Here is a 19,399-nt window from a genome sequence, read left to right as displayed (position 1 = left end):
ATTAATATTTTTGTGTAATTTTTGTGCTCCTAGAATCCCTTGTGTTTCCAGTAACATATCTTAATGTTCACAAGGATTTGGCTCTTCAACGTCTGCTCGTGGAGTGGGATATTGGCAAGTCAGCGCACAAGGCTGGGCTGTTAATGTCTTTCGAAATACAAATCCGTCGAGCAGATGAAGCTATTGTGTGGACAGTAAGTGCATTAAAAAAAAGAAATAGCTGTAGTAAATACTTGCAATATGAAAGAATTTAAAGGATAATAAAATGTTCAAATGCATATGCAGATTGTCTTGCTGTATAGGTTTATGATTTACAGCAGAGTATTTCTAAAGCTGTAATAGAAGTACCTGCACATTTCAGTAGGTGCCAGACTTGGTCTATAGTTATGCCCAGATATGGTGAAAATAAAATTATCATTCAATTGAAGAGGTAATTTCTGTCTGTAGAAGAATGTATATATGCCTTATATATCTTTATTGAGGGACTGCAGTAGACAAGCTTAAAAGATCTGATTCTAAAACATTTTGTTTCCCTTCCAAGACACAATTCCCACAGACAAACTCCAAGAAAAATACCATTTCACTTTAGAAGACAGGTTTTTTGGTAATGTAATAGCTAAGCATTACTGGAGACAAATTACGCATGAGCTGTGTATTGCTGCAACTCCTTTCATCTTACGAACCAAACAGTATTGCCTCAGCATGACTGAGACCTTTTAAGCCCAATATTTGGTCTTGTCAGCAATTACCATGTATCCAGTTTGTCCGTTTGAGAAGAAGGTGGTGGAATCCCCTTTGCCAAGTCCCTATTCTGCTAATTTTCTTTAGCATGTGAAACAGCAGGATTTTCCGAAGAGGCTCATGTATTATCACCCAAATTATTACTGTTTAGGTCTGCTTCTGACTTCTTCTGAGTCCTTGACTTTAGCGTGAGAACTTTGGTCTTCCAAGAAATTGCCTTTCCTTTGGATCTGATAAAATCTTTTGGGAATTTAACACATGTCTTTGGGATAGCTTTTTATGAGTCATCTGCTGATTGAAATATAGAGGGATATTAAGTACACATGTTAAGATTTAATAAAACTGGAAAAGTGTTCTAACTTGTTTAAAGTTGCTATTTGTGAGAAAGGATGTATAGCAGAAAAAGGCTTACTCCAGATCAGCCAGTTAGTTGGTAGTATTTTTTCTCTTAGGTTTGAAGAAGCACATTGCTCAATGTAGTCTAGAAGATTTTGACAACTTTGATACATGAGGTAGAATCTCATGAGTAGATATAACTTTCAAGTCAGAAACTGGGGCTTTGTTACTCCAAATTATTGTGGTTATTTCTGGGGGGAGGGGAGGAACATTGGGGGTGTGGAGTTTGGACTATTCTTCCAACAAATTATTAACTTACTGGAAGAAAGAAAGAATTTTTTGAATCCAAGGACCGAGTTTATAGTGTTACTCATAATAAATATGAAGTGGAAAATAAACAGGATATTTTGGATGTCACTGTCACGCAGGAATGTATTTGCTTATGGTTTTTTTCTGAAGACTTTTCTAATAAAATACTCTGCTTTGGTGTAAGCAGACTCACATGCACAGTCCATGTAACTTTCAAAGCAGTGGCTGCAGTAGTAAGTGCTGTAACTGAAAATAAATTTTAAAATATTTACAATATTCTTCTCCAAGAGGTGCTATTATGAAGCTGCAGGTGTTGCAGATAGAAAGCAGTAATAGAGAACAGTTCTCTAGTTGCTAGGGTGAGCCAGGGCTCTGAATCAGTTCACTGAATACGGATCTATATGCTGAGGGTGTGATGTGATTACTCTAAGGAGAACTAAAATACATGTTGTGTTCCAGAATGTATTTATAATTACGAGCACTAATACAATTCTTGAGACCACCTTTCACTGGCAAAAATGTATTTTTCAAATATGAAGGCTAGTCCAAAAGTAATGCCTCCTGTTTTGTGATGTTGGCCCCCCACGTCTGAGGTGGTGGTATGGCAGTAGAGGTTCAACATTCCCTCCAATATCCCACTACATTTTGTGGGTATACAACACAAATGGCAACAGAGAGGCAGTCTGAAAGATGGGTACCTGGCATGGAAGTGCATATAAAGAAATGGTGTGTCACTGAAAAAAAAAAAATGCAGAAAAAAATGAGGTTCCTTGACATTCATTGATGCATTTGAAACATTTACAGAGTGAATCGTAGCACTGAGTTTGTCAGTGGTACTTTTCAGCAGTAGAAACAGTGAGACACGAAAGATAAGCCATGTTCTGAACGGCCATGCATAGCTGTCAAACCACAAAATGGAGAGTATCTTGATCAGCTCATCTATGTGAATCAAAGGGTTACAGCCAGGAAACTTGTATATGGATATACATATATATCCATATATATATATGGATATATATATATATATATGGATATATATATATGGATATATATATATATATGTATGTATGTATGTATATGTGCAAATTTGTCAAGGCCTGCTGAATCAATGCAAAACTGGAGGTGACAGTTTCCATCATTACTGGTGACAAGAGGTGGTGTCACGACATGAGTCCGTGGTGGAGTGGCAACCTAGGAATTCTCCATTGAAGAAAAAATTCAAGATATAAAAATTTAGCAAGTAAAGTGATGTGCACAGTCTTCTGAGGTAAGAATGGGTTGATCCATCTGGATTTCCTGGAGCTTGGACAAATCATCACCCCTGACAACTATGCTCTGGTGCTGCCTGAGACAAGGGATCAAAGTACCAAAGTCAGACCAGAGAAGAAGACAACTTTTCTCTTGCAACGTGATAACACCAGGCCCTGTGCCATTTTGAAGACAATAGAACGTTGCTAATCTTGTCTGGACTGTCCTACCACAACCACAGTGCAGATTTGACTTCCATCTGCTCAGAATGATGAAAAATGTACTGTATGGACAATGTTTTCCTAGCAAAGACATGGTCGTAGCAACTCTGAAACATCTCTGCTAGTGCAGATTTCTATAAGTGTGGCATGAAAAATCTTGTTCACATAGCTAATGGTGGTGACTGTGTTGAAAAATACGTTCTGTAGCAGAGAACTTGCCTTATCAAATAGTGTTATTGTGTTCTTGATATCAGTTGTAGTTTCCATGGAAATAAACAGCACGCTTACTTTCAGAGAGACCTACCTATGTGATAGTGGCCTGCTTAGTTTGAGTTGCAGTGCTGTGTATTAGTCTAGCCCATTCAGCTTCCAGGTGGTCCATAGTGTGTGTATGGTATGAAAAACTTCCATACAATACCTTCTCTTAGAACACAGTAGGACATTTTATATTTGTTCTTGTGAGCTTGAATTTATGCATTTCAGTATGATAATGTTTGACAAGTTACAGAGCATTTTGCTCTGTTTTTGAACTTCACATTATACCTTGCGTCATTCTTCTGTTATTATGGAGCTCTTATTACTTTTATATATGTTCTTTCACACGCACAAGAAATGTGCAGTATATGCACAACAGTCAAACATTTTGGAGAAATTTGTGGGTGTTTTCCTACTCTGCCTGATGTACTGTTCTCTGATGCTGTTTGCCAGAACCATAACAAGACAATACATGCATAATTCCCTACTGGCCAGTGCAATTGTCTGCTGTAGTTCAGAGCCAAAGATATGTAACACAGAGCGTAAGACAAGGTACATAGCAGGCATCAGTGTGTCTGCAGACTGATGTGTAAGCAGGCACAAATAACTCACTGAAAGTCCCTGAGGATTAACCTGTTTCTCGTGGAACATGTCCTGAGTCATAACTCTGTTGTTAAAACCAAGCAGTCTTGCCGGTGTCTCCGCCTCTCTGCCATTGCTAGTGCAGGTTTGTAAGCCATTAATTAACATGAGCAGCAGGTAGGATTTCAGAGACTCATCTTTCAAAAGTAGTTGAACCTGCTCTCTGCTTGGTCATACTTCTTAAGTGTCTAAATATTGCTGTGTTTTCAGTAATTTGCCTTACCAACCTTTATTTGCAGGCGTTTTTTAATACCACGCTCGATAAATCAGGAAAGCCTTTTCATTGGATGTGGGATTCAGACTTACCTTTGGAGTGTATGTCACATTCAGTGAGAATCAGGAGCAAAGCGGAAGCATCAAACAGCTGGAGTCAGTGGAGTCTGTGGGAGACTGTCCAGGGTGAGCAAAACAAGCCTTTGCAATATTGGCTTTATTTTTCCAGTACAAAGCTAGATTTTAATTTTCTGGTGGTTTTAATGTAAAGTCTAACTCAGGGGAAACAACATCAAATTAAGAAAAACCATTCAACCTCTTTTTATCTCTGAGCACTAACCAACTCTTTTTTTGCAGCCCTTCTTCTAATTTGCAGACTACCTTCGTAAGTTAATGGACAAAAAGTTTTAGGACTTTTCTTGCTCATGCATTAAAGCAGTGTGATATGTTGGGTAGTATGGCAGTTTGAATTTGAGTAGAATTTGGCCTTCTTTCTTGATACAATATCTTGCCCTAGTCACGACCTAATTTTTAGAGTAGGCTTTCACCAGGTCAGACACAGCACTGGCACCGTCTGAGGGAGAGGAAAGGAAGCACGTAGCTGTGGTTGCTTCTTCATCTGATGCATCAACACATGTTTTGTCTTGGGATCATAGCTTTGATTAGTTTGAAAGGCATGGAGAGTGAGGAGTAAGTCAGCTCCCTATGTCACTTGGAAATGGGCTAATAATATAAACAAATGATATCAGGAAAAAAGAAGAAGGTTTTAATTTTGGATCATCGTGTGTCTTATTAAAGCAATTTGATTTCCAGAGAATTTGGTTTAAACAAAATGTATGGCTATTTTAGGAAAAAGATGATTTGTGGGTTTGTAAATAAATACTATTCTTGCTTGGATCAACAAGGGTTAATTAAAATTAAAAAATTAATTAGTTAATTAAAAAATTATGAGAGAAGATCCTGGTAGTAAATCAATATGCTTAGATTGTATGCAAATTGCTGATCTCCTTCACTTTATATAACGGAAGATAAGATGAAAGAGTTTCTATTTTATTCTCAGGAGTGAGATTTTTGTGATTTTATGTATTTAATTGAAATCAGGTAGAAATCATAAAGGCTTTTCATAAGCTGATCCTGCACTACAGATCTTATTTGGAATGTCCTGATTTTTAACCAGAGAGAAAATTTTATCCCCAGCCTGTGCAAAAGCCTGTGAGGTAGCTTAAATCCCACAGATTTTTGCCCCCATCAGGGAGTCCAACATTGAAAGCCATAGATATTCCATATCCCCTTACCAATCTGATTCATTCATTGTTGGCTTGTCTTAGTCAAACCTGTGAAAGATTCAGAGTACGTCGCTTTTTCAGTCCTCTGCTCAAAATCAAAAAGAGCGGGCATTTTGGTGGTAAACATCAATCTGTTCATAGGTCCAGGAGGCAGAGTTCATCTGTAAAGGCAATTCTTGAATGCGCTCTGCTTGTTTTCACCCATGTGAAAGGCAGCAAGATGGATTTAGGCCTCTTAGGTTGTCTGTTGTGCTACATTATATGTGGATGGATTTATCAGAATATACATGTGATTACATGTCTAATTGATCTCTGATGGGGAAGAATATTAAATAATTGATCATGAATGATAATATGTTAGCAAATTTTCATGTAAATGCTCTGTTATGTGAGGCTCCTGCCATAAGAAAATTTTGAAATGGGTTATTATGCATTAATTTACAGGTCTGGATACTTCAAACATCAGTGAACCAAAAATCTTTCCGGATGAAAAAATTATAGAGGAAGGCTTTGACATCAGTCTTTGTTGTGTTGGAAGGAAAGGTCAAATCATAAAGGATTTTTTTTTAAATTCACCTATTCCTTATTTCAATCGCACAAATAGTCAAGTTGGACTTCTCATTGCAAAGAATGTGACATTTTTGGGAGTGCCTCACGTCCTTTGTAGAGAGTCTTGCCATGAAGACAATTGCTTTGCGCATGCAGTGTTCTTTGTTGGTAGTAAGTGAAGGCTTTGTTACAATTATGTTTCCCTGCTCCTATTAAGTCAATAATGGCTGCGAGGGATGTGGGGAGAGAAAAAGATATCTTGTAACTTGTCATTGTCCTCTTAGGTCTAGCCGAATTCAGGTTAAACTCTGACTTAAAGTCTGTATGCATGCATGCAGAAAACATTACTAAATGGAAAGCTTTGTTTTAAACATGTTTATATTCATCTCGTTAATGATATCAATATAGCTGGTATGGTATGTGGCATTAAGTTTTGCATGGAAAAAAACAACACCACAATACAGGTTAAATTAATTAATGTATTAATATAACAAAAAGTAATAAAGAAAAGCATCCTAAAGAAGCATTTGGATTGCAATTAATTTATGGTGCAGTCCTGGTATCTCTGCAGAGTGATAATCTAATAAGTGTAATTGAAATAGTGACATCTGTAGTAAAGCAGGCTTTGTATGCATCCATCATTTCTAGTATGCTAATACATTGAGTTTATTGATTTTTTTTTTTTTTTTTTTTTTTGCATTAACTGCCATACTGTTGCTTTTTATGGTTATTGCCTCTGACAAGGACCACCTGATGCACCTCATGATTTTTCCTGCCAAACTCAGAACATGAGAGAAATAACATGTACCTGGGACCAAGGACGAGACACCTACCTTTATGGAAGTCACTCATCAAAATACAAGTTGTCTGAACAGTAAGTCCTCTCATTGTTACAATAACTCTAGCCTGTGATGTACAAAACACATTATTTCTGACCATCAAAATCCATAGAAGTATTTTTATCCTTGTTGCAGTTAGCTGCTTGCCTCTTTATAACTCACTTATCAGCTTATTTAAGCTATGACTTGTAACAAAGTTGTTGTTTCATTAGACCAGCTTCTGCTTGATAAAGCCTGCTATAACAATTATTTGGTATCAATTTGTATGGACATTTTTAAGTAGCTATAAAGATACCTGCAAACAGGATATTTATAACTTACAAATAAAATCTAATTTGTTGGATGATGCACACAACAGATAAGTAGGATTTAAGAGTGAAAATCATTTTGTTCACAATCTGTGTTGACAGTAAAGCCTATCAAAATTGCTGTTTCCTAGCTAGGCACCAGTTAGCCTCATTAGATTTATTAGTTTTTTTTTCTCGAAAATTTTTGTAACTTTCCATTTCCTTCTTGAATTCTCAAGCTATCTCAACAATCCCACATCTGTCTATAATTTTAGTTTCTTTTTTTTCCCTCTTCTATTTTTAATCTCTCTGTAGACTTTCTCACAGTTTTTTCTTACCAGTCTGGGTCAAGGTCTTTGGCAAATCAGACCTAGGCCCTGGTTTCTTGCTACGGAGGCATTTAAGCTCACAGGATAGGAAGGGAGGTGAGACCTTAGGGCAAGGACAACAAAGAAAAAGGGTTGAAGAGAACTCTTAAAACAAATAATTTGCATCAAAAGATTCCAGAAGGCAGTCATCATAGCACCTTCAGGACCTCTGCATCATTCACTTCCTTTCAGATATAATGATGTTTCAAAAATAGAAGGTTAGCAGATGCGCTGAGACTGCTGTTTCGTTTGAAAATATAACTGTAGACATGGGAATGCTTTATCATTGATAAACTCTGTCCCTTGTTTAAAAATCTGCAAACCCATGATGAAGTACCTAAAGCAATTTAGCTTTTCTGGCAACTAAGGATGAACTAAGTCTTCTTCAAAGAAAACTTTCATCTAATTACAAGAATAGTATATTCATGCTAGTTTGGACTAAGAAGAGAACTAGGTAGCTTCTCACAGACCAGTGCAGCCTTGTTTTCTGTGATGCTGTATTTTAGTTTAGGCACCGGTGATTTCCACACCTATCTTGGTTCTATATCAAAAAAAGTTTATTTTCTTCTTCTTTTTTTCTTTCTGTTTTTTAATAGGTTTTCCAAATCTTCTGTTCCATGCACGGTAAATTGTTCTGAGAGGTGCTCATGTTCTTGGGATATAGGGAAGCAGAGGATCTATAATATCACGCTGACTGTTGAAAACCCACTGGGAAAGAGAACTGCCACGGATGTTTTTGATGTAGCTCACAGAAGTAAGTCCCTTTCTATTTCTTTGATGAAAACTTTTTGTGGAAGGCCTTGTTTTCTTGGTCTTAATACTTGGATGCCAGCTTAAAGCAGAAGTTACTGGTTTTGTCTTCTCAGGTTTTGTTCGTTTTCTGTGCTATAGTTAGCTGCTTTCTCTTTGGTTTCAGCTTTGCAAAGTTCTGTAAATAGTAGTGGCTGTGCTCCTATGTTCTGTATTATTTTGTGTGCTCCTGGTCCCTTAACTTCCTAACTAGTCATCAATGGCTCTATGTCCAGGTGGAGGCCGGTAACGAGTGGTGGCCCCCAGGGGTCTGTCTTGGGACTGGTGCTCTTTAACATCTTTATCAATGACATCAATGATGGAATCGAGTGCACCCTCATCTAGTTTGCTGATGACACCAAGCTGAGTGGTGCGTTTGACACGGTGGAAGGAAGGGATGCCATTCAGAGGGACCTCGAGAGGCTAGAAAGGTGGGCCCGGGTGAACCTGATGAGGTTCAACACAGCAAAGTGCAAGGTTTTGCACTTGGGCTGGAGGAATCCCAGGCATCTGTACAGGCTGGGAGGAGCAGTCCTTGAGAGCAGCCCTGTGGAGAAGGACCTGGGGGTCCTGATGGATGAAAAACTTAATATGAGCCAACAGTGTGCTCTTGCGGCTCGGAGGGCAAATGGTATCCTGGGCTCCATCAGAAGAGGGGTGGCCAGCAGGGACTGGGAGGTGATTGTCCCCCTCTACTCTGCTCTTGTGAGGCCTCATCTGGAATACTGCATCCAAGTGTGGAGCCTGCAGTACAAAAAAGACATGGAGCTGTTGGAGAGGGTCCAGATGAGGGCTATGAAGATGATCAGGGGGCTGGAGCACCTCTCCTATGAAGACAGGTTGAGGGAGCTGGGCTCGTTCAGCCTGGAGGAAAGAAGGCTGTGGGGTGACCTCATTGCAGCCTTTCAGTACCTAAAGGGAGCCTACAGAGGGGAGGGGAATCAACTCTTTGAAAGGGTTGATATGTGTAGGACGAGGGGAAATGGTTTTAAGTTGAGGGAGGGGAGATTTAGGTTGGACATCAGGGGAAAATTCTTTACCCAGAGAGTGGTGAGGTGCTGGAACAGGCTGCCCAGAGAGGTTGTGGATGCCCCGTCCTTGGAGGTGCTCAAGGCCAGGTTGGATGTGGCCCTGGGCAGCCTGGTTTAGCATTAAATGTGGAGGTTGGTGTCCCTTCTTGTGGCAGGGGGTTGGAGATTCATGATCCTTGAGGTCCCTTCCAACCCTGGCCATTCTGTGATTCTGTGAACTACTTCTACCTTAAAACACTTGTCTATTTACTGTGTTTCCAGCAGTCTTTCCAGTTCTTCTTAATTGTCTTTGTGTCCTTTAACCCCATCACATCCTCCTCAGTGTTGCCATGCTCCTTCAGTTTTCTTGCCTGTGTAAAGAAGCAGGAAGCAATCTGTGATTTATCTGCTTATGAAGTGGAAAGGCTGATGGACCAGGAGTTTGCTGATGTAGTTTTTGCATTCTGGCAGCACTTCCTTCCTTACAGGCTCTCATTTCAGGTTTATTAGACACATTATTTTCTTATGACTCATAGGAACATGTTAAAAGTCCTTCTCTGTAAAGTTTATTTCATAGAAGCAAGTTGATTATTTGAGTTTTTTGAGGGAAGAAGAAATGGAGCAGGAAGAAAGAAAAAACTGGGAGGTTATAGTATGACATTGCATTGTGATAAAGTTAGTTTTCATGGGAAATTAGTCTTGAATATTTAACACTGAATGTGCTCCATACATTCAAGTTTTTACTACAGTTTTCTTTTGCTAGTCTTAGTGATTGTTACAAGCTACAGAAATGGTATATAATACTTATGATGAGTCAGTCTTTTAAGTAGTGATGGCAATAAAGTTCTTAATGTTTTCTCCAATCCTGGAAATAATTACAGTAGAACATTCGTAAATAAAGGAAAACTGAAGTCCATAATTTCCAATTCTGCTTGTGGGCACTGTGTATAAAGCACAAATTCCTTGGAGTCTGGAAGTCCCCAGATTTTAATTTATGCTCTATCAAGTTTTAGTACAATGATGAAAGCTGGACACATATCACTCATTTGCATTGCCAAGTCTCATTCCTTGGAATTGAGATGATAATAGCAGAGTTAGAAATCTGCTTCTCTTGCTGAGTATTATTTACATAGCAGTAAAAGATCTCAAAAATCTTTCACAAGTAGCACTGGTAATGTTTACCAAGAGGGTAACTGCTAGTAGCATTTAAAATGAGAATTGTGAAAGATTGTGGTACAGGTCTCTGGAGTATAGGAACTTGTTGAGCATTATTCACTATTCTGCTTCAGAAGATTCCACCAGTCCCTATGTTACAGCATTTAAGTGCATGATATTCTAAAATATCTCCAAATCAGGAAAAGTTTTTTCTTGCCATTGTTTGTTTGCTTGTTTGTTTGCTACTTGTATAACATTTATACCATCATAGAATGATTTGGAAGGGATCTCTTCCTTTGAAGAAATCTAGTCCAATCCCCCTTCTTCAAGGAGGTTACACAGGACTATGAACATTACGTTTTCATTGTGAAATTAACTTTTAACTTATGTCTACTTCTCCTAGAGCAGCAGAAAACAATTACACTGTGTTTAATATTTCTTTAATTGCTCAACTAAAATACCTTAAAATACATTTGTGTATATTTTATGTTTTACAAGAGTTAACTCAGGTTCTCTATTTGTTTGCAGTTTATCCCCTACCACCTTTCCAGCAGTGGGAAGAATACACAGATGCAGAAATTGAGTTACACTGGGAACAAAAGGAAAAGGAAATTGAACTCTTTTGTCAAGCTGAAGTGTGTCAACCTGATGGGAAAGCAAAACTAGTATGAAATCTGAATTTATTCTAATGCAAAAATTATTCTTTAGCAATCTTAATTTAATCTGAGTCTTGTGAGCATGCTGATTTGTATGTTTTTCTGATTTTATTTGCTATCAGGTTCCATGCTTATTATGTGGTCCACATGGCTGGCCATTGCTAATGTTAATTCATACTTCCAACACTGCTTGTAATGCTGACTGAAATGTATGGTGTGACTGGTCTATATACTCTGTCCTCTGCCAAATGGTCTGCTGAAGTAAATGAAAATACTTACAGGCCTTATAATTGCTGTTATTATAGCTACTGCTAATCTTCATTTGTTTGCCATACTTTTATAACTCATATCATCTTAGAAGCAAATGGCATGGAAGTGTATTGAAGGATCACACTTTTTTGATATTAGTCCAGAATTCTCCTGTACACCACTGGCTGTTCTTAATGGTAGTGTGCATGGTTTCCAGCGAGGAAATCCCAGGACAGTTTTTCTTTCCATCCTCTTAAACCTCCTTGAAATTGTTTAGGTAGAGTCATCATGTTCCAGTTCTTTCACAAACACTGAAGTTGATTTACACTTTGCATATTTACTGTGGTTTCTTTGTAGTCCTTTTCTTATGAGGGCAGCTTGACTTCAACATATTAAAAGGCATTAAGAAGATCAGAAGCAACCTGTGTTCTGTCTTTACTATTGCCTAAGAGCTGTCAGATTAAATCATTGCTGCGGTTGGCCTTTACAGGAGCATGTGCACTTTTGCAAGAACTCATTTGATCCTTTAAGATTGAGTGTGAAAAAAAAAATGAAAATTGAAAGAAAAGGCAGCTATACATGCTGTGCATATGTCTAGAACAGCACATTGCTTAAATTAGCTGAGTAAGAGACCTGGTAATGGTGAGGATAAGGTCTCCGTAAACTCTGTCTGCCTTTATGTGAAGAGTTGTCATTTGACTCACTGCAGGAGTCTCCTACTCAGATGGTTGCACTGAACAAGGTTGTACAACTCTTTCTGCATCTCCCATTAGCACTCGTGACTATCTCTTTTTTCCTTTTTTTTCTTTTCTTTTTTTTATTGACTGCTGTTCAATTATTGTCTTTTCCAAAACAAGCTTTACTGGCCACTGTATGTAGTAGAGGCAAAATCAGTTTTTCAAACAAAAGCTTCTTGTTGCTCATGAAGGAAAACTAAGCTCTGACTGTCCTGTTTTTCTGCTTTGCAGTACAATAGTTCAGACACACAACTATATCGTAACCGCATCACCCTTGGTGGACTGCAGCCCTACACCAGTTACACAGCTAGAGTACGATGTGGTGCAGCTCAGCATTTCTGGAGATGGAGCGAGTGGAGCAAAGCCCACACTTTCAGAACAAAGGAAAAAGGTGTGTCTGGTCTATAGAAAAAGGAGTCTTCACCTGATCCCTCTTCTTGCTACTTGCTACTAATGCCACTAGAGGAGAGTCCTTGTTGCAGTCATGAAAGCAGAATCATACTAAGCAGACTTTAGGAAGGTGGCCTCTTAAATCATCCTTCATAGCAGCCTCTGGAATTTCATCTACTGCAGGCAGTGGAAAATCCAGGTGACCAGGAGGATGAAAGTGTTCTTTGAGGGCTAGAAAAGCAATGCAGAGGTGGGAATAAACAACTGGGAACTGAAAGCAAAGAAAGGATTTTTAGAGAAGTGAGCTATACTAGTATTCAGAAGTAAAAGCTGAATACAGCGAGAAGTTAAAGGATGTTTTGCCAAGACATAGGAGTGATTGGGAAAGAGAAGTGTGGAGGGTTGTATGTCTTCAAATGGAGGCAAATAAAGCATCTTTGTTTTGCTGTATTTCCTCCAGCTCCATCAGGGAAACTGGATGTCTGGAGAAAAATTACACCAGCTCTGTGGGGGCGGAACGTGACCTTGTTCTGGAAGGTGAGACATTGGCACAGAAATGGAAATAAAACTATTTGAAAATGGGTTTGAAACTTCTCTCATTAACTTTAACAAGCCTCTGTGCACTTTATGGCAAGAGCCTAAGAAAAATATTTTATATTACATGTTTCAGGAAGTTTCTAGCTATATGATCTTGGTATTTCAGACATGCATACTTCTGTTTTGCCAAGTATTATAATAAGGTAAATCCTATTACTGGTATTTCTGCATTTCCATTTGAAACAGTATGCTTATGCTTATGAGTGCAGTGAGTGTTTATGTTGTTACAGAAATAATGTAGGTGAGTTATTATTTAAAGTTGTTTTTCTCGTGTTTTTCTTCAGGAAAATTTTCTAAGTAATTGATGTTTACCTACATTTCTTTTTTGTTCCTAGCAAGAAGCAGATTTTCAAGCGAATGGGGAAATTATTTCATATGAAGTAACCTGGGAAAAACTAGTAGGCCGATTTAAGCCTGAACACATTTCTCTTTCATCAGATTGTAATAGTACAAGGATTTTCATCGATAATCATCCCTACAGAATCAGTATCACAGCAAAGAACAATGTTGGTTATTCACATCCTTCGGTGTTGATCATCCCTGGAGCTACAGGTAACAGTAGGAGTATTTCCAGCTAAAACTGGCTTTTCATTACCAGAGTTTTATATCCACTTATATTAAGGGAGGCTGTCCTTATGGATGAAGAAGTGGAGCAGTGCTGGCACTTCTTTAAGGCTGCATTTTTGAGAGCACCATAGCTCTCCATCCACCTGAAATCAAGCAGAGAAGGCAGGAGACTAGCATGGCTGAGAGGGTACCTCCTGATCAAGCTAAAGGATAAAAAGTGAAAGCAGGGATGTGTGGCCTGGGAAGAGAACAGGGATGTCATCCAGATGTGCAGAGGAGAGATCAGTAAGGTCAAAGCAAAGAGGAAACATGGCAAGGTAAATAATAAAAAAAAGATTCTATACGTATATTGGTCAGGAAAGAAGAGTGTACCCCCTCTGATAAACGAGAAGAGACAAGTGCCTTCAACACATGTAGAGAAGACTGAAGTACTGGGTGAGTTGTTTGCATCTGTCTTCACTGGCAGCCAGACTTCCCAGTTCTTCTTTCACATCCCTGAACCTCTAGGCAGGTGTAAGGGGAGAAAAATCTCTCCTGCTATAAGAGCAGAGCAAGTTAGAGATGGCCTCATGAGGCTGACATGAGCCAGCAGTAAGCACACAGCCTACAGGGTTTACTGTATGCTGGGCTACATCAAAAAATTCCAGCAGGGTGAGGGAGGTGATCATCTCCCTGCACTCTGTCCTGATGACCCACCTGCAGTACTATGTCCAGCCCTGGGGACCCCAGCACAAGAAAGACATGGAGTTGTTGGAGCAGGTGCAGAGGGTGGCCACGCAGGTGATCATAGGGCTGTAGCACCGTTCTTACAACGAAAGGTTGAGGGAGTTGTTCAGCCTGAGGAAAAGAAGGCTCCAGAGTGGCCTAATGGCAACCTTCCAGTACTTAAAGGGAGCTCGTGAGCAGGAGGGAGGCTCCTTTTGCATAGCTTTAAACTAAAAGAAGGGAGATACAACTTAGATATTAGGATGGCATTCTTTACACAGAGAGTAAAGTATGAAAGAATTCTTTTTCTGGATTTATGGTAATAACTTCTTATGTTTCCTGAGGTGACCCATCCCTGGAAGTGCTCAAGATGGGTTGGAAGGGGCCCTGGGGGGCAGCCTGAGCTCGTGTTGGGCAAGAGGCTGGATAAATATTGCCCCTGGCTAGTCTTTAAGGTTCATTCAAATCCAACCATTCTGTGAGTCCATGATTCTATGACTTATAATCTTGAGGGAATAAATTAACCTGACCTGAAAACGGAAATCACGGCTATCTGGAAATTATCACTGTATTTTGGCCTACAGGGCAGTACTCTATGCATATTGACACGAGGGCCTTGATCTGTCCCTCCTAAGACAAAGTCTGTTTTCCACAGTCTTCGCAAAGCGTGCTTAGCCTTAGTCTAGGCATCAGACCTGCAGCATGTGCTGTGACAGCCCAGCCCTCCGCGAGTGAAACTTGTGCATGCCATTAGCCTCTTGTGGCTTTCTGTTCTTGACTCCAGTTTCTCGCTGTTGAATTCTTTTTCTGGATTTATGGTAACAACTTCTTATGTTTCCTGAGCAGTTGGCTTTCAGCATAGGAGAGGGCTCATATGTCTGATCATGGAAGAGCATAACTGTTTATTATGGTTGACCCTTGTTTATTCAGATCTTATGCAGGATAATAACAGAAACTGCTTTTTTTTTTTTTTTTTTCATTCCTAGACACTGAAAAGAGGCTCAATAAGTCAGAGCTTAAAGAAGAACAGGTTAATGGCACAGACGGTGGCATTTTGATTTCCTGGAAGCCCAGAGATAAGTCTGACAGTTACATTATTGATTGGTGTAACTTTCCAATCCTGCAGCCTTGTGATTTACAATGGAAGAGATTTGGACCGAACACTTCCAGTGCTTTGATCAAATCAGGTGAAAGCAGAATGTATTTTTTTTCTGATGTCCAAACTCTTTTATGCCATGGGCATTAAAGGAATTCAGAAAGCATGTCCTGTAGAATACTGAAGTTTGTGCAGTGCACATACAATTACGTAAAAGCATTTGGCATAATGGTTGGCCCAGCAGCTAAAATAGACACCATAAATATGTTAGCACCACTGAGCCATGGAAATCAGAGCACTATTTTAGCAAAACATCTTCTGAGTGTCTTTAAGTGACATCTTGAAGGAGTGTAGTGACTGTTATCTGTAAGTACAGAGTTGCAAAATGGAGCTCTGCCTCGTCTGTAGCACAGGTTAGAAGTTTACACTGACATTATAACATCTACTGCACGATGAGAAGCTTAGTACTGTCTGTGTTCCCCAGAGAATGTGCAGATTTTATCCTGGTAGTGACCATTAGATCCAAATCCTTCCCGGCCTTTTGAAAGTCACTGTGACCTACTACTGAAATGGATAAAGGCATATAGCCTTCCCAGACTCTCTCAACTGAGAGTTCAACTTTTGAAATGAAATGACCAAAGTTTGGCTGAGCACATCTTAGTATTCAATAAATAAATTGCACGTCAGTCATTAGAAGAAAAACAAAAAGCAACCCACACAGCAATAGCAAGACCAAAAAAAAAAAAAAAAAAAAAAGTCACATCATGGGAACCTATTTTTGTAATCAGTTCTACTATTTTCTAGCTGCTTTTGTTCCTGGGGTGAGATACAATTTCTGCATCTATGCGTCTGCTGCTAATAGAGTCTCCTTACTGGAGAAGAAGACTGGTTATCTCAAGGAGCTTCGTAAGTTGGGAATGCATTTCAAGTTTATGTATTTGCTGAATTCATCTACCACCAACTGAGGAATTCCTCGGCCCTGCTTCTGCAGCTAGATTAAAATGCACTTGCTGTGTTGTTTCAGTATAATCTGTGAAATAGATGATTTACAAGTTGTAAAACAATGTATATTCCCTTTACAGAGGATATGAGACCAGTGCTGTGACCAGGTCAAGCCCATGCTGATCAGACTATGATTAGCAGTGCATGTGTGCTTTGTGTGCTATGTAGACTCACACTATGAAGGTATCAGATTTTTTTGAGTGCTTTGGCTTTGTTCAGTCTTTAGATTAAATTGAGATACAAGTATACATGGGAATTCAGAACTTTTCCAAGCGAGAAGATTAATGTGATTGAAGGATAATGCCAAGTCCAATAGAAATTTTCTTTTTTCCAGCTCCTCGATTTGACCCTGATGTGAAAAAAGTTGAACTGAGTTATCATGAAGTAACACTGTACTGGGATCCTTATCCCAAGGATGAGATACTGCCTGGTTTCTTAAGAGGTTACCATGTTTATGTGTCACCTGTGCAAGAGGATTGCAATTTGAAAGGATCCAAAAAACATGTTCTTGCAGGTATCAGAGCCCCGGGGTTTTGGAAGTTCTGTCATTAATATAGGTGAGAGGGAGGCCTTGTGGCCTACACTGCAACCTCTTGAAAAGGTCGTATTGGGCCAGCAAATCTGGCATCTGCTTCTTTTGATTCCTTCCTAATATTTGAGGTGTTATTGGGCAGAATTAGGGTCCTGGCATTATAAGGATTTATAGCTCCTTGTCCTTTTTCTGTAGGTCCCTTCAGCATTAGTGTGAAGTACAGAAAGGATTCTTTCAGTACTGTAGGAGGAGTCATTCCTGCTTCTTGCAATCTGAGTTCCAGATGAATTTCCAAAACATCTGTTTGTGATCTACTTGGATGAGAGTCATAGGAAGCATGGTAGTTTTACTAGGTATTTTAGAAACAGATGGAATAGCACTTATTTCCTTCAGAATTGGAACACTGTGGAAATTCCCCATTTGAATTCCTTTATAATGAAAGTATTTGTTGCTTTGCTCTCCAGTGGAGTTCTTAAGGCAGTTCTTAAGCTGTGGGGTAGCACAAAGCCATGTTTAACTTTTCATTTCTGGTTTTAATGATTCGTGTCCGAAACTGCTCCGATGATTCGTACATTAAAATTTTCATGTGTTTCCAAGTTGTTCAAGGTTATTTTTTTTCCTTATCTCTTCTTCCAGGTGAGTCATGTTTTCTCTCAGATCTCTCTCCCTATTAGATTATCACCAGGATGAAAAACATAGGCTGAACTGAAGGAAAATTATTAGATGTTTCAGTCATCTTAAATTAATCAACGCTTAAATTAAGCACTGAAGAGCCACAGTTCTGCAAGTAATCCCAGTTAAACATAGAGTGGTTAAAAAGTGCTACTTTCCAGTTGCATGAGCTAGCAGATAGGAGGTGTGACTGGGAACATGAGAAACAAGCTAACCCTTCTCTCCCTGGGGTCTGGGAGTTGCACAATAGACGGAGTATAATTTTGGGATAGAGATGTCTTGCTTCCAATTAACTTGAAAGAATTTGATCTAAGCTTAAAAGCAACAGAACTCTGAAGAAAATGGCAAAACACCAAATCAAACTCTAGTCAGAGGAAATGGAAGTATAGGGATTTCTTGTATTTCTTGACAGCAAGTCATCAGAAGGCCTACTGCAAGACAGACTATGCTGTCAGAGTCCAGCTAGAAGGGATGTGAGCACAGCACAGTGGCAGTGAGTCAGGATGCATCATTTTTCTCAGAAGAAAGTGTGCAGATTACAAAGAAGGGAAACTGCAAATGTTCTGTTATTTCAGTGGTTTGGCTACATTGATGTGTAACGTTTCATTCTAGGTGGTTCAGTGGTATGTAAGTTCACAATTGAAAACCCAGAGGAAAAAACATACACAGTGAAACACCTGACGTCAAACACGAAATACAAGCTAGCCATTAAAGCATATACGGGTGGAGGAGAAACTCCCATTATTAACTTCAGATACATAGATACACCACATGACTGTGAGTACTGGGAATGAGAAATGTTTCTGCCCACAGAAGGATGGGAGGGTGCTAGAATAATCTTCCTTTCTCAAGGGAAAACATTTAATTCTGAAAACGAAATATGTATACCAATATGATATTTTGATGCTCTTAATTGGCTGTGTTTTTATTTTAGAATGAAAAGAATTCCACAGGCATAACATATCCTTCTGGGAAGTATAATAATTCATGCAGATTTGCAGGCCTAAGGAGTCCAGTTTGGTAGATCACTGAAGAATTTTATTTGGATTTAATTCATATTATAATACAGGAGAAACTAAATACCAGTATGCAAAAAGAGAACTTCTGTATGGACTTTTGAATTTCTAATTATGATTCCTTTACTTACTAGTCCTTAAACCCATTGTCAAGCTAACTCTTTCGTAAGTCAGTAACAGAGGGTTCTTTGAACACTGCAGTTCACTAATGGGGTAGATTTGATCTCCAAAGCAGAACATGAAATCACCTGCCTCTAGTTCTGCTCCTTGAAAATACAATTCAGCAATCTCAGTTAAGAGATTTGTGATCCAAGTTGGGAATGTCTCGTTTTGAAACATTTGCTGGGGGTAAGGATGAAGGGGGAGGAAAGGGTGAAGTGTTGGTTATGCAAGGACACTTCATGCTTTATACTAACTAAATAAAGGGCCCAAATGCTCATGGTACCCAATGAGAGGCAGTTCTGCATCCTGCACCTTTGTTCTATCTTCCATGCTCCTGCTTTAGGCACAGACATTTGTACTGACATAATTATCCTAGGAAAGCTAAGAAGGAGAATGTAATGTGACTATTTATTTCCTGCTGTGGTTTGTGGTAGAGACACAAAAGCTGGCTGGCACAGGGCAAGAGGGCAGCAGCTAAGGGAAGTTTTCAGAGGACACTTGTTCTTTGTCAGGGCCTACGTGTAGCAGTCTGAATTATTTGTGAGAAATAGTCTAAGGCTATGTACTATACCCAGAAGTGAAAATACCGAGATCCTTAATCTGCATAAAACCTAGGAGAGCAAGAACACGGGCAGTGTCTGTCCTGATACGGTCTAACCATACTGAAAGTACAGAGTTTATGTCGGCTTTGTCTCACTGAAAAAATATGTTGCCTCTGGGGATCTGTAAGGAAATCTGAAACCAGTAGTTGCTAAGTAAGATTCCTACAC

General features: G+C 39.2%; 1 protein-coding gene across 7 annotated transcripts in view; it reads left to right on the top strand.

The window, feature by feature from the left end:
• Positions 1–19,399, top strand: part of OSMR (oncostatin M receptor) — a 33,161-nt gene that overhangs the window by 9,751 nt on the left and 4,011 nt on the right. For 6 of the 7 annotated variants that reach the window (XM_042875464.1, XM_042875458.1, XM_042875461.1 and 3 more), the window contains 13 exons: positions 34–194; positions 3,992–4,151; positions 5,696–5,971; positions 6,545–6,674; positions 7,891–8,048; positions 10,777–10,913; positions 12,122–12,281; positions 12,741–12,817; positions 13,213–13,429; positions 15,136–15,336; positions 16,050–16,151; positions 16,582–16,761; positions 18,064–18,228. In XM_042875464.1, coding sequence (XP_042731398.1) covers positions 34–194; positions 3,992–4,151; positions 5,696–5,971; positions 6,545–6,674; positions 7,891–8,048; positions 10,777–10,913; positions 12,122–12,281; positions 12,741–12,817; positions 13,213–13,429; positions 15,136–15,336; positions 16,050–16,151; positions 16,582–16,761; positions 18,064–18,228 — 2,124 coding nt within the window. The remainder of the gene's footprint in view (positions 1–33; positions 195–3,991; positions 4,152–5,695; positions 5,972–6,544; positions 6,675–7,890; positions 8,049–10,776; positions 10,914–12,121; positions 12,282–12,740; positions 12,818–13,212; positions 13,430–15,135; positions 15,337–16,049; positions 16,152–16,581; positions 16,762–18,063; positions 18,229–19,399) is intronic. The other variant, XM_042875465.1, reaches the window with a different exon arrangement.

This window comes from Lagopus leucura, unplaced genomic scaffold (assembly GCF_019238085.1).
Source record: "Lagopus leucura isolate 7727_CA_CO unplaced genomic scaffold, USGS_WTPT01 Super-Scaffold_100014, whole genome shotgun sequence".
NCBI lineage: Eukaryota > Metazoa > Chordata > Aves > Galliformes > Phasianidae > Lagopus > Lagopus leucura.
Note: the sequence above shows the minus strand (reverse complement) of the source record. Positions and strands in the feature narration are given on the sequence as shown.